The sequence below is a fragment of the Vipera ursinii genome (genome assembly GCF_947247035.1).
Source record: "Vipera ursinii genome assembly, chromosome: 4".
Classification (NCBI taxonomy): Eukaryota; Metazoa; Chordata; class Lepidosauria; order Squamata; family Viperidae; genus Vipera; species Vipera ursinii.
In genome coordinates, this window is record NC_139514.1 from 30,020,113 (window position 1) to 30,036,024 (window position 15,912).

The 15,912-nt window shown below is 38.2% G+C and overlaps 1 protein-coding gene across 1 annotated transcript; it reads right to left on the bottom strand.

Annotated features, from left to right (window-relative positions):
* Positions 1 to 5,925: 5,925 nt before the first annotated feature.
* On the bottom strand, positions 5,926 to 12,273 carry LOC310640402 (phospholipase A2-like; the record flags this gene model as incomplete). The annotated part of the gene is made up of 4 exons (XM_083362611.1): positions 5,926 to 6,077; positions 7,650 to 7,756; positions 8,357 to 8,522; positions 12,234 to 12,273. 4 exons carry the CDS (start codon positions 12,271 to 12,273, stop codon positions 5,926 to 5,928), a joined length of 465 nt encoding a protein of 154 aa, XP_083218737.1.
* Positions 12,274 to 15,912: the final 3,639 nt, after the last annotated feature.

Genomic DNA, 15,912 nt, shown 5'->3' on the forward strand with positions numbered 1-15,912 from the left:
AATAAATCCATTCATTTATCCAGGGCAGTGTTATGGAATTTCCTCCCTGCTGAGCTGATGTCCTATCTGCCCATCCATGTGTTAATATAAACAAAGCCAGCATATCAATTTCCATCCCCTTTGCCAATCCCTATATACCATCTCTATTCTGAAATGTTTGTCCTGTTTTATAAGTATGATGATAATTATAACCAAAGTGATTTGTTGCCTTCCTCTGGCTTTGTTGCTATCTCCTTTCCAATTATCAGCCAGCAAGGAAAAGACCCATTAATCAGGATCCAGCAATAGATATGGCTGGGTTGTATTTTAAGACTCACTATCTCTTTTCTAGCCTGGATTGCCTTTTGCTCCTTCTATACCCATTTGGACATTTCCCAAGTTGAAATAATGTGATTTTAAACATGTATAGGAAAATGCCATGGTCAAAAGTTGCCTTAAAGGCAGACATGGCTTTATTAATTTGAACTATATGCACTTATATGAGAACTGAATTCAGGAAACCCAGATTCCAACACATTCTCTGCCATTGAAGTTCTCAGGATGATGTGGGGCCAATCTCTCTCTCTCTCCCCCCTCTCCCCCCACCGATTCCACCTGGCTGTTATTCTGAGAAAAAGAAATAAGAGGAAGGAATATGATGCATGGCAATTTGGATTCCTGAAATGAAAGTGGGATGTAACTCTAACAGATAAATAACTTACAATAAATTGGAAGGTTCACAGATATTTTTAAAGAATCTTTCGTTTGAAAATGTGCTCATCTCCCAAAGAAATAAAAAATTAAAAGCTACAAATAAAATGGAGAGGTAGAAAACAACTTGGGTATTTTGTAACTGAGCACCCCAACATGACAGCTTCTAATAAACAGAAAATCTTCTCCGTGGCAGACATTTTAAGAGAGCAGCCATAACATTTCAGAAGATCCAAACATGCTAAAGGTTTTCCAGCTCCAAGGTGACTACCCTTAATCTATACATAAAAGTAGATTATAACCTGTTTATTTTATTCTATTCTAAATTTGATTTTAGTTGCAATTGCTTCTGTTTCTGTGTGTTTCTGTATCACATTTATATGAATGGTTTTGGGGTGGGGGAATACATTTCATACCAGTTTGTATGTATTTTTAAATTGTTGACAACCTAGCAAATATACTGCATTTAAAATAAAAGCACTCTGATAGCAAGAATATCTTAATATTATGAGGAGGAAGCCTGGATATTCTGTAACAAGTACAGCACCCAAGCCACAAATAATAATAATAAAAGAACTTGAAAAGCTGCATCTTAAATAATCTTAAATACCTGGAAAGGATGGGACTGTAAAACAAATCCTCATAGAGCAGGATTACCCATTGTTTAACTGTGGTTTATTGACTAAACAATAGCTGATTAAAGCATTTTGCAGAGTTTACAATCAGCAATGACTGGATTCATAGAAATGTGCTAGCATCTTCTGGCTAGGAGCTTCTCCAGGCATGTCAACATCCTTCTGTCAAAGGAGCTGCACTACTGCAAAATCCTGATGGGGTCTGTAGAGGAGTTTAAAGCCTGCTGTGAAAGCTTCAAAGATCTTTTCATGTTATGCTATATTTCGTCCTCCCCACAAAAACTCTAAAAGTATGCTGCATATTAAAAAATAATTTTTCAGTGGTTTATTTTGTTACTGCAACTGTTTTCATTCCATTTTTTAAAAGTGCCAATAAAATATTAGCAACAGTTTTGAAGCAGAATAAAGACCAGTACAAATACTCAAAATGCAAACAGAGTGATATAGATTTAGTTCATGAATGACATGCACTTTGAGGTGGTTTCATATGTTCCATTTATAAATGCTGGAGAGTAACTAAGGATTACTATTTCAGTTTCCACAACTCAGATATGTTGCTACAATATATATTATCAGTGTAGGCTATAAACAGTATATTTTATCTTAATTAACACATGGTTAATCTGTAAAATTAATTACCACAATTATGGTCACTAACTTGGATGGCTTTAAAAGGGAACAGGAGAACAAGTCTCTTAAGAGCAATTAATCTTGAAGAGTCAGTGCTACTGACAACCAAGGCAGCAAACTTTGAAATATCAGGTGCAAGAGGACAATTGGAGAGGTGTATCTTCATGTCTTTCTTAGCAACCCTGAGACTTTTGATTGGCCACTGCGAGAAACAAAATGCTGAACTGAAAAGACCCTTGATCTGATCAAGACTATTACATTCTTAACTGTAAGTCTTAGATCATAGCGGTATATTAATGGATAAAGAAATAGACAGACACATGCCTGTGAAAATTCACTTGAAAATGCTTTGGGTATTTCTAGATGGGCTTTGACTTCTTTATTTGTAGAAATTGAATTTGTCTCTGACTAATTCCATGCCTAATTTTCTTCTCCAATTTTTTTCTCTTAATAATCACAAAGAGAAGAAAGGCAAAATTATTGCAAAATGCATTTTGATTGGCATTGATTCCTACATCTGGAAGAATTTTCAATTCATTTATATTATTTGTCACTATTTTATCTTTACTGCTCATTTACTTTCTTCTTTTTCTTCCCCCCTCAGCATAATTTGGAGCACTGGACTAAAGAATAATATCAGTTATGTCAAGAATTACATAGTCAATCAATAGGAGAAAAACTATATGTTCATATATTTTATTTTTTAAAATAGAATAAAATGTTTTAGCATTATTTTAGATCATATGATTTTTTTTAACAAAGTATGAAGTTTATTCATAGAATGAGTGTATGAAAAAAGTTTACACTTTTAGGTTAATTTTAATCAATGACTTACTTGTCAGTATGGATGAAAACATAATGGCCTTTCAACTCAATATAACTTAATAGTTACATTACTGACTCTGAAAAACTGAGACTGGGAAACCAAGTAAATGATTTGAGAGGAAAGGGACAGAAGATGGAGGAAGGAATAAGGACTGCACCACTACTACTTCTCTTCAGAGTATCCTTTCCTGCTATTACGTTTCTGACTACACTGACAATTAGGGCTTTTTTATAGATGGATGTTCAGTTCCGTACTGTGCAGGTTACTATTTACACATTGTATAGGTCAAATGGAATAAAGGTGGGGAAAGGGGAATAAAACTTTCTGAAGAGTATTTCACGTGTACATATTTTACTACTTAAAGCATGCATTTAGAAACTTGCAACTGGTAGAAGCAATCATAAATACACACTTTGTGTCATATATTGATAGCTGAGGACTGGAATATTTTACCAAGATAAACAAAAAAAATGGGAGCAACTGTGCACGATCATTTGCAAAAGCAACCTCATTTCTGCATATAGGGGAACAGGCTTGGGCAGGATAGCCAAGCAGTGGCATAGAAACCAGATTGAAGTTAAAATGGTGATATATATACTGGTATATTGATGCAGACATAGAAATGCTGCCCAAAACATCAGTTAGAATAGCAATGACAGTTTATTAAGATTATACAATAGCAAAAAGTCATACAGTGTTAGGTTTAAAGAAAGAAATTAGGTCATGGTAGGAACAAATTAAAATTGGATACAGCCAATGTGAGAAAGTACATATGCCTGAAAAAAAGATTTATGTATTTATTTATATCGTCTTATTTATTTTTATAAATAGCTTAAGGTGGCGAACATATCTCTTCCTTTTTCTCCTAATTTCATAGTAAAGATTTTAGTTAAATATATAGAAAATAAAAATGTATGCTAGAATTAATCTATTTAAGTACTTGCTTTACCTAGAATTTCCAGGGGGTTAGATTTCTGCCTGTATCTTGGAAGTTGGAGGTTTAGGTTCCATTCATAATAGTAAAGTTGGAAGGGACCTTGGAGGTCATCTAGTCCAACCCCTTGCTCTGGCAGGAAACCTTGTACCATTTCAGACAAATGGCTATCCAGTCTCTTCTTAAAAACTTCCATTGTTGGAGCATTCACAACTTCTGGAGGCAGGTTGTTCCACTGGTTAATTGTTCTAACTGTCAGGAAGTTTCTCCTTAGTTCTAGGTTGCTTCTCTCCTTGATCAGTTTCCATCCATTGCTTCTTGTTCTGCCTCCAGGCGCTTTGGAGAATAGTTTGACTCCTTCTTTGTGTCAGCCCCTGAGATATTGGAACACTGCTATCAGGTCACCTTTAGTCCTTCTCTTCATTAAACTAGACATACCCAATTCCAGCAGCCATTCCTTATATGTTTTAGCCTCCAGACCTCTAATCATCTTTGTTGCTCTTCTCTGTACTCTTTCCAGAGTCTCAACATCTTTTTTACATCGTGATGACCAAAACTGAATGCAGCATTCCAAGTGTGGCCTTACCAACGCATTGTAAAGTGGTATTAATACTTCACGTGATCTTGATTCTATCCTTCTGTTAATGCAGCCTAACACTGTGTTGGCTTTTTTGGCAGCTGCAGCACATTGCTGGCTCATATTTAAGTGATTGTCCACTAGGACTCAGAGACCCCTCTCAGTTACTACTATTGAGCAAGGTACCCCTACCTGTACATTTGTGTGTGTGTGTGTGTGTGTGTGTGTGTGTAGATAGATAGGTAGATAGATAGATAGATAGATAGATAGATAGATAGATAGATAGATAGTGTTTTAACTGCTGTATTGCAGTTCTACTATTATAATGTAGAACGCGGCCGCGCGAGTTGTAATGGGGGTTTCCCGATACTCCCATGTAACACCTCTACTCTGCGAGCTGCATTGGCTTCCGGTTGCCCTCCGGGTGAAATTCAAGGTGCTGGTTATTACCTATAAAGCCCTACATGGCCTGGGTCCGGGGTATTTGAGGGAACACCTGCTGCCAGCATCAAACACCCTTCGCCCAGTGCGCTCTCACAGGGAGGGTCTGCTCAGGGTTCCGCCGGTAAGAGATTGCCGGCGGGTGACACCCAGGGATAGGGCCTTCTCAGTGGGAGCGCCTGCCCTCTGGAACCAGCTGCCGGTGGAGCTGAGGACTGCCCCCGACCTCCGATCATTCCGCCGGGGCCTGAAGACCTGGCTCTTTGAGCTCTCGGGCCCAGGCTGAGGAGAAAATTATTTTAATTGGGGTTTTTAATAGTACAGGGTTGATTTAATATTTTTTAACTTGGTTTTTAACTTTTGTATGTTTGATTTTTAACTCCCTGTAAACCGCCCTGAGTCCTCAGGGAAAGGGCGGTATATAAATGCAATAAAATAAATAAATAAATAAATAATCACTTTTGCCTTGCAGCCCCAGGCTAGGAGCATTAAGCAGGCTCAAGTCGCAACTGCCCACTACAAATTCAAATTTCTTTTTGCTGACAGTTAAACATTGTGAAAGTTTCACATTGCACGTGGCTATTTTGTCATCCTTCTGTAGGTCTGTTTAGTAAGCATTAAATTTACAGTACAAAAACATATACTATATAAAATGAATTGTTCACTAGCAAAGAAAGTGCTTCTTTTTTTTAACTTTTGCACTGAAGTTACATTACAGTCCCCGTTCTCTCTTTTTTTTGTGATGTACTGATTTCTCTTACTGGCCTCCTTTTAAAAAAAGATTTGATATTTGTGTAAAATTGTATTGCTTTTCTAAACAGAATGGAATATATGGTGAACATATATTTTTTCATGTTAGCTTAAGCTGGTAGATGCACTTTAGTAACACAAATGTTCATATGCACATTTTCAAAACCTACTGCATATATTTCTAAATAAATGATTCTGCAACACTGGAGCCCCTCTGTATCTGGCTGATGATCATTAGAGGGCAGGAATTCTAGATTCCTCTGCTGATATCAACCGTTTGTTAGATATTTGCAGTAGTCCAAAGTATGATTCATAATTTCAGAAGCTGGAAAAGTATAAACGATCAGGAAACCTGTAGCCTTTAGGTTGAAAAATGTGCAAATAAACACTGTAATATTAAAAAAAAACTCAACAGTTTTTAATTGTTTATTATACAAATCTATTAATGCCTGTAGCCACATAAAGGATATATTTGGCCACAAAGAAAATTTGGCCAGAAGGCATAGCGCTTATTGAATGGTGCATATCTCCAACACTGAGCTGCTTCTTTGTCGCAGTGGCAAATTATGTTTTGACATCTGTCTAGAACAGCATCTGAAAAAAGGAATGAAAAAGATACTACTGCTGGTTATGATGAAGTAGAGCACAAAAACAAAGTAGTCCTGCTTATCTATGAAATTGGCATTTATTAAGATGTATAATCATAAAAGATAAAGGATTTTTCTGTTTGAAATTATTTGAACATCACAAAATGGTTATAATAAAATTCATACTGGTTGAAGGCCATTTTGGACACTAAAAAGAAACAAAATTCATGACTGGGGATTAAAATATTGGCTGGGTGCAATAAATATGCATTAGCCCATACTATCTAACAATTACATAATATCTTTTTCAATGTATATGTTAAAACAATGCACTGTACACTCCATGTTCATTTTTATTTGTAAACCCCTATCACACTCATCCTCTTTTAAAAGCAATCATTTTTCTAGGCCTTTCTGTGAAAACTCAGCTTGGAATTTAAGAATCAAGAGAGTCGTTCAGGAGGGCAGGGTCTCAACAACAGGTGACTCTCCAGAAATCTAAACTTATGAGTAATACGAAGTTTGAAAAAGAAAACACCTTTTTCACTAAGTGGGCAAAGGATTTTAACTCTTGCTGCCCTTCTGTACGACATGCTACAAACAGCTTGATTAAAAGTTAGTACAAGACAGTATGCTTTTGTATTTCTTGTTTTAATTACCCTATAAACCGCCCTGAGTCCTTCGGGAAAGGGCGGTATACAAATCCAATTAAATAAATAAATAAATATAGCTGTATTCAATACACAATATAGCCGTTTCCCTCACCAGTAGTCTCCACAAAAAGACACAAATTGCTTTAAGTTAAAGTCATATGTGTGAACTTTCTTGTCCAGTAGTGGCCTGGACAAAAGAACTGGCATGTCCTAGCACCAGCCTTAGCAAAATGGAGACAACAGAATGATACTCTAACTCACAAGTCTGCAGCCCGCGGCTCCAGAGCCGCATGCGGCTCTTTCAGCCGTCTCCTGCTGCTCCCAGTCCTCTGCCATGTGCAGTCCAAAAAAAAAAAGGGACTAAAAAAGTTCAACCAATCAATTCAAATGTGCAGGGTAGGTGCATATTTTGCCTTGGCTCCACTCTTCAGTCAAACCCTGTTCTGCGCAGGTACACGCATGCGCACACATTTTTTGCGGCTCACAGTTTTTCCTTTTGTGAGGGAACCAGTTCTAAGTGGCTTTTTCACTGTTTCAGGTTGCTGACCCCTGCTCTAACTAGACACAGGATAGTAGAAAATACTGCTGTATTTTAATTAATTAAAATATCCAACATTAAAATCAACACCCTTTCACAAACACTTTTAGCCCAGAGAAACCCTTAATTTAATTACTATTACATTGTATTTTTGTAAGCTGAATCTTTAGGCAGCTATGAGAAATTTTGTTAGCATTAAAGTTGTTTAAAATAAAGTCTGCTAGCAAGCAGTGTTATGAATCTTCCAAGAGAAAACCTTTCTCGCTGAGTAAACCAATAGGATATTCTAAAATTAAAGCTGAATTTTTCACCTCTAGAACATCTGTATCTGCTTGCGCGTCTCTGAGATAAGGTAAATAAAAATAATGAGATTCAAGTTGTACCTTACCACATATCACAGTATTGTCTTGACAAGTCCATTTATATCTGTCTCTTATGGGGTGACAGCCTTGTTGTTGTGCAAAATCATAACAGCAATCATGTCTATGGCAGCACCTTTCAGCAACAAAGACTGATTAATACCATTGAGGTAAGCCCTGAACATCAAGCAGAATGTGCAGCAGTGTGAAACTCTATCTCTAGTTTTACAGTGCTCTGGTGTGTGAGACATTTTCATGCCCAATCAAGTACTTCCATGAAGCTCTTCGTAGTCTGGATCCTTTAAGAAGTAACCATGTCTCTGAAGTGTCTTAGGAAAACACAGCAACAGTGGTTTGATGTTCATAAATACATATCGTGTATATATGTGGGAGAAAACATTGTGTAATAATTGAAAATAAATACTGCTCTAGTTCCACTGCAGCAAGAGATCACATGGTCATACCTTTTCTTCTATTGCCTTTTCAATTTAGCAACATTATGATGTCATCCAGCATAATAAAGGAGAAGGTTTGGACTAATCATATCATGCTATTCTTCTGAGTGCTCACAATTATTTTGTTATTTGCTTCCCTTTTTCTTATCACATTATACTATTATTTTTCCATATATTTTTGTCTCAAAGTAAATCTGACCTCATTTAAAGTGTATTAAATAGAATGGGATTAATTCAGTGGAAGAATGTAATGGAAACAGAGAAAGAAGTGTCGTACATACCAATCTGTTTCATCCTTAGGCCATCCATTTCCTCCTGGGCCACAATAGCATCCGTAACCTACATAGGCCAAAGAAAATCGGCTTGTACCACATTTTACGGTTCCATATAATTCAATGAGTCCTCTTTTATTCACAAAATGTTTTTTTCCAAGAACACCATTCCATACTGCAAAGGCAGAAATTAAGATTTTACTGCATTTGAGTAGGTCCATACAATAATTGCTTTATCTCTTTTTATACAATGTGCTCCTGCATAAATATATACATTATGCCTGTGTTTGGCTGGAGTGTTGGATAGCGGTTAGAAAATAGAGGAAGTTTAGATTAAGCTTTGGGTTGGTGTTACCCCTCAGCTCTTTCAGAAAGCAAATTGCCCATCTACGTACTCAGTATTGCTCAAGGCTTCAAGCAAGCCTACATGCAGAAAGTTGCACAGCAAGATTGCTGTTTTGGAGGAACCAACTTCTTTTTCCCCCCATGCAATAGCTTTCAACAAACTCCCTTCCTGCACCAGATAGTGAAAGATAAACAGGACTTTCAAGGGGAGTCCTTATGGGCAATATGAATATACTGTCTATCTAACAAGATTTGTTATGAACTATGTGTATTAATTTTAGCCTGCAGAGTTGTCAAGGAATATGAAAATTAAAATCATGTTGGGCGTGCAGCAAATGAATGGGAAACACAACAAAGTAGAAAGAGCAACCTTTCAGCCTCCTGATTTGAATAGAATTCTTTACCGTTTATCTTGGGCATATTTTCAAGACAAAATCAAAACTCCAACTTGAAGAATTGTTTTAAAATTGACTTGCTTTTTCCCCCAGGAGATTTCTTGACTATCAAATACACATGCCTGAAAATATCCTATTCTCTTTTTATTACACAGTATTCAACCTTAATTCTAAAACTAAAAACAAATACGGTATATATGACTTTGTTGTAAGAAGAAAATAAATAACTCAGTAACAGTTGCAACATCTGAGTCATAACAGGCAGGCATACGCTTATACAGAGTCTACTTCTACCTCTACTTCTACTTAAAGCATTAAAACTTTAAAGCATATGGATATATATATTACAGAATTGCTGAAAAGTCAGAGAAAAAAACTACTCTCACTGCTAGAAAAATGCATGTTTCTGTCTCTCCCTCTTATGTGTAAGTGTGTATGTGTTTGTGTGTATGTAGAATCTCAAAGCCTAGGGAAAAAAACTTCCAATAGTCAATATAGTTCTTTCTTAAAAGAATTAATTTTTAAAAGAATTATATCCATATTAAGATAGGCAAAGTGATAAATTATTAGTACTGAATTCAATCTGTGAATCTTTACATATTGCAAATCACAGATTTTGGCCTCCAAAGAATTAAAAAGAAACTAAGGCTGAATTTCATCTTTTTTAATTGATTTCAGCCACCCATCAGTTAAATTCAAAACCAAGTATCATTTCAAAATGGTTTCACATTTTATATACTGTGGTTTCACAATTGGCTTTTGAGTAACAGTATTTGTTCAACAAGGCAGTTTTGCTGAAACCTTAGCAGTTTAAGAATTCAGAGAAGGCCTTTTCTTTTACCTGGAAAGATTATTAAATAGTCTCTTAGAAAAATATCTGGAATTATGTTGGTCTATAAGGGTTCTTATAATTTCATCTTTCTTAACTCTGGAGTTTGGACTGATGTATTTTAAAGTCCATTAGTTTAGAAATCTTCAAATAATTTTAAATACCTTGTGGTAATGGTCTTTTGTTTTTTATTTTTAAACTCATATGTCAGCTATCTTTCCAGAGGCAGCTCTGGGCAGCTTACAATCATTCAAATAAAATGCTATATAAAACATTAAAACAATAAGTAGGGATCTTAAATTTAAATTTAAAATTCAGTTAAAATAAAATTGACTAGTATTGAAAGGGAACGAGCAAAGTGCATTCGGGGAGGAGATGGAGTATTATGCAATCCATTAAAGGTAAAGGTTCCCCCGCACATGCGTGCTAGTCGTTTTCAACTCTAGGGGCTGGTGCTCATCTCCGTTTCAAAGCCGAAGAGCCAGCGTTTGTCCAAGGACGTCTCCGTGGTCATGACTAGACCCCAAAGGCGCATGGAACGCTGTTACCTTCCCACCGTAATGGTCCCTATTTTTCTACTTGCATTTTTACGTGCTTTCGAACTGCTAGGTTGGCAGAAGCTGGGACGAGTAACAGGCGCTTAGTGTTACGCGGCACTCAGGATTCGACCCGCCAAACTGCCGACCTTCTGATCGACAAGCTCAGCGTCCTAACCCATTGAGCACCGCGTCCCTATGCAATCCATTAGTTACCCCAAAAATGGCCCGCCCCAATTAGGGCACCAGGCCAGTTGGTGCAACCAGGTCTTCAAGGCCTTTTAGAAGGTCAAAAGGGTGGGTGTGAATCTCACCTCAGGGGGCATGATGTTCCATAGGGTTGCAGCAATGGCAGAAAAGCTGCTTCTACTGGACCCTTCCTCCCGAAATCCCTTCATTGACAGGGTTCACAGTATCTCCCTTCTGCTAGTGCAGGTGGGCAGGTCCCATCGGGGTGAGCCAGTTCCTTAGATCAGTGCCCCCCAACCTTTGGGCACCTGGGACCAGTTCTGAAGAGAGAGGTTTTTCTGCAGACTGGAGGTGGCATGGTTTCGTGTGCTGCCTGCATCCCATGAATGGGGCTTCACTTGTTTGTGTGGACCGGTTTCTGGCATGCCGCGAACCAGTTGTGGTCCATGGACTGGAGATTGGGGACCCCTGCCTTAGATAGCCTGGACCCATGACATGAAGGACTTTAAAAGTGATAACCAATACCTCGATTTGTACCCAGAAGCAAAGTGGCAAGCAGTGCAGCTTGCGGAACAGCGATGTTACATGGGTCATCTTAGGGACCTCAAGAACTGTCTATGCAGCTGTGTTCTGCACTGGCTGAAGCTTGCAGATACTCTTCAAGCGTTAGCCCCATGTAAAATGCATTGCAGCAGTCCGGGTGTGAGATGACCAGGGCTTAATTGACGGAGTGTAGGGACTCCCAATCCAGGAAAGGGTGCAACTGTCATACTACACAAAGTGCTGCAATGGGTCTCAGCCAAAACTGCCAGCTGCTCACTGAGTAGGAGTCATGAGTCCAGGAGAATCTCCAGACTGTGCATCAGGTTTGTCTGGGGGAGTGCAACCTTATTCAGAACTAAAGATGTTAAAGTCCAGAACCAGAAGCTCCACATCTTACTGGGTTTATTAACCTGCATGCAACATTTTGGAATCAATGTCTCTAGTATCTGATATTATCGACTGTCATTTTTTAAAACAACATTTTTTTCTGCTGACATTTGTTCATTCCACCTCAGCCTACATATGAAATGAACCTTTCTACAATAACATCACTGTAAGAGGATAGAAAAATAGGTACAGTGATGTTTAAAGAGACACAAATACATAGAGGTGGGGGATATATTCAGTGATGAGAATTGTTATTTGCCTTTCTGCTGAAATACCTATTAACCAGTTCCAGCAAAGTGGTTTTAATTGTCTAATAAAATGTTTAGGTGTGACACCCACCTAACTGGAATAAGTACAGTCTTCAGGTAACAAGTCTTTATCTCAGTTTGCAAGTTTTCATTTACAAATAAAACAAATGTACTTATTCCCTTATTATTAAAATGCTCAAACAAGTTATGACATCATGAAGTGTTTTCATGACTGAAAACACTATGAAAAAAGTGTGCTTACTATCCATGTCTTCCTTGCTTCACTTGAATATAGCAATGTAAGGCTCATGTAATGCTAATCTTTAGCATTAAATGAAGAAAACAGAAGGAGGAAAGGATCAGCATTTCTTTTAGACCAGCACTTCCATCATTTCACATTTCATTGGCACTCACCTGCCTGAAACAGCAGCAGTCTCACCAACCGGCGTTCCATATGGAGATCAACTCCATATGACCCCACTCTGTCTGCACACCTACAGTCTGTGTAGACTCTACCAGTAGTTCTGCTGTCAAACTGAGCCAAGCAGTGGGTGTGTATAAACAGTCTTACTGGATGCTCCCTTATAGTTACTCACAGAAATAAATATATGAATCCATAAATTTCAGACACTTCCTTCTGAGGAAAAAGAGACCATTATTCAGAGGCTGGAGGAAGGACAGTTCTCTGATGCCAGGGCTCCTATTTGCAGATTGTTCCTTTCATCAAGGCTTGCTAAAAGGGAATTTACATGCAAGTGAGCAGAGCGCAGAGTGGTAGGAATGGCCAGGGACATACCATTTCACACACCCCACTGCCTCCGCAGGCTATTTAGCAGCAGTGATTTTTGGGCCATTTGGGGTGGTGGTGGTGGTGTGAGGGACAGGTGGCAGGAAGTCAGCAGAAGCCAAGCTTTTCATACCCCCTGGGATCTCAGTGCAGCAGCAATAGGGGATGTGAAAATGACATGCTCCTGGCCCATTACCTCTCTGTCACCCATCCCAGCCACCACAAAACAAATGGCTCAAACATCACCACTGCATCCAAATGGCATGGCAGCAGCAGTGATGGTATATGTGTGTGAAAATGGGAAGCTTCCAGCTGCCACCATTGCTGCTCTGCATTCTGCCCACCCAGTCTGTCTGGCTCTCCTTCTAGCTGCCTAAAACTGGGTTGAAAGGAAAATAAGCTTGTCAAAGAAGACTTTAAACCCCAAGATTTAGAGTTCCCAGAATGTCTTGTTACTGTCCACCACACTCCCTGATCCACTTGATCGCTTATATTTTAAAATAATAATTCTATCATCATCATCATCATCATCATCATCATCATCATCATCATCATGAAACTGGCATGCTGTAATGAAAAACAGTTTTCATCAACATCTGTATTTCCAGGAACGTCACTGGATTCTTAATGAGCTATATAGTTTTTCTCCTGAATTTTTAAAAAAAATGATAATAAAAGTCAATACAAACAAAATTCAGAAAGGAAAAGAAAAATAAAGAAAGAAAGAATAGAAAGTGAAAAATAAAAATAAAAAATAAAAAAATATTTTAAAAAATAGTGAAGTGACTTCTGATGTTCATTATAAGTAAAAGCAAACTTAGTAGTTCTTCGCTCCCCTACAAGGTAGCCCTACAATCTTTCTCAGAAAATTAAATTGATTACTAATTACAGGCTAGTTCTTTGTTCTGAAGTATGGCACTTGCTTAAGCAAAATACTACTCTAATAAAGCAATAATTGTTAAAATAGGTATGTCCTTCATGGCAAAGAGATTTGCCTCTCCTGACGCTGGTAATGTGTTCTCTAAATTCCCAACATGTTCACCAGCCACAAAAGTTGGTATCTCTGAGCTAAATGCAATAAGACAATGACAATGAAGGAAACAAAGAGAATTATACAACTTTTAAAACACACACATGCCCAGGCCCTTTTTTTGCCATAAAACGCTCAGAACGGAGTCCCAGCACCTTTTTTGGATGGAACCTTGTAGGGTAGGCAAGGTGGGTTGTATGACATGTGTGAGTTCCGGCACCTTTTTCTTTTACAAAAAAAGCACTGCACATGCCCATGCACACAAAAGAGAATTTTTAGGACTAGAATGGACAGATCAAAAGCAGACTGGAAGATGAGACAGAAGAGTTAAGCCTGCTTACAGTACAATTGAGTTCTGCCCGGAAGCCATTGTAAGAAGTGGATTGGTTACCTAGTAACTTCTATATGCATCTATCTGCCTTCTAGAACTGTTCATGTGAATGGACTGAAGGTAGGAAACAAATTGATGTTATATTAAATACTGCAAAAAATAAAGTACTAAGAACAAAATATCAAAGATAGGAGGGTATAGCCTGATTTTAATCCTCTGACAATGCAGAATTCAAAATAATGGTTTTAAATTGTAGGAAATGAGATAGTGACAGAATGTTTGGAAAGTGAGTATCTCAGATGATGGTTTCCCTACAATTTTTGGGCTCTATGCCATGATCAATAACGTAGACATGATGTTCTATAAACTAGTACTCTCACAATGCACATTGCCAAAACCTGACTCATCCCACCTAAGAAAATAGATGTGCATGTTGTCACCCTCACTTAAGATTGGATGAAACTTGCATTACAAGTTCAGACTGCATTAGTGGGCCTTTTCCTACTGGAAAACCTGCCTGCCATGTCTCTTCAGTACCAGCTCCCAGTTAACACTTCATTTACCTAGCCAAAGGAATGCCTTCAAAGTCAATTTTGCTGGCATATGCAGGATTTGCTGGATTAATATACCTCATGGCTTGCTAGAACAATGTGTGCATTGCTGATTAAGCACTAAAGTGAACAGAAAACCTGTAAGGCTTTTCAGTTTATTTATAAATAATTTTTAAAAATTACTTGCAACCATACCTCTAGCAGCTTAATGAGGAGAATGCTTTGCAGATACAACCACATGTGGACAAGGCTTGGGCACTGGGTGTGTTCTTGTATAGGGGTGGAGACCCTTAAAATGTATGTTCATATTTTTTTGTGAAGGAAGGAAAAAAGCTGTTAGTTCAAAGAGCAATGAAAACTCAGTTTGAAACAGAAAGTGAGAATCAATCTGCTGAAGGGTATTTTCTGCAAGGTGCAGACAAGGAAGCATATTGACATCGTTCTGAAGGCATTTGAGATCTGCACTTAATAAGAAAAATGTGAAGAAATTGTGCATTGGTTTTACATGATATGATCAGAAGTTTAGTACCTAGAAAGACTGGTAGCACGACTGACCTCAGTAAGGTAGGAGAATCAATTGCCCATGTAAGTGATGGGCTGATGTAATGCAGAGGTCCCCAACCCCCAGTCCATGGACCAGTACCGGGCCACAGCCTGCCAGCAACCAGTCTGCACAAACAAGCAAAGCCCCATCCGCAGGATGCAAACAGCACCCAAAACCATGCACCCTCCGGTCCATGGAAAAACCTCCACGTAACCGGTCTCTGATGCCCAAAAGGTTGGGGACTTCTGCTCTAATGTGTTTGATAAACCGCTTAACAAATTCATTACATCCCTTATTTTACTTGCTGAAGAACATAGTGATGAAACACTGACAACAACTTATATTCCATTCAGTATTTTCTATATGTATATTGGAAATGATTGTTGTTGATGTCCCTTTAGGTTTCTGACAGCTCACGCTATTTTTTAAAATTGTTTTCTGACAAGTAAAGTAGAAAACGGTGTCTCTGTTGTTTGGAGTTTGCCACTAAATTTTGTTGACACCATTTAAAAGACCCAGGATAGCATAGTGATTAAGACCAGGACCAAAGCTGAAGTCTATCATCAGCTATGCAAGCCAACTGAATGATTCTGGAGCAGTCACTCTCTCATCCTAAATCTACCTTAGAGTGTTTGCTGGGGAAAATGAGGAAGGAGTGTTGTACATGCTACTTTCAGTTACTGAATAACATCATTAGAGTGAGGGGAAGAGCAACAGCCCTATACGTTCTATTTGAATGAGGACTGTATTGCAGTTTGAGGCATACAAGAGTCTGCAGAAGGTTTCTGCAAAGCCAGTTCCCTCATCTGATCTAAAACACTCTCATTTCAAAGATATATTTGATGTTGTT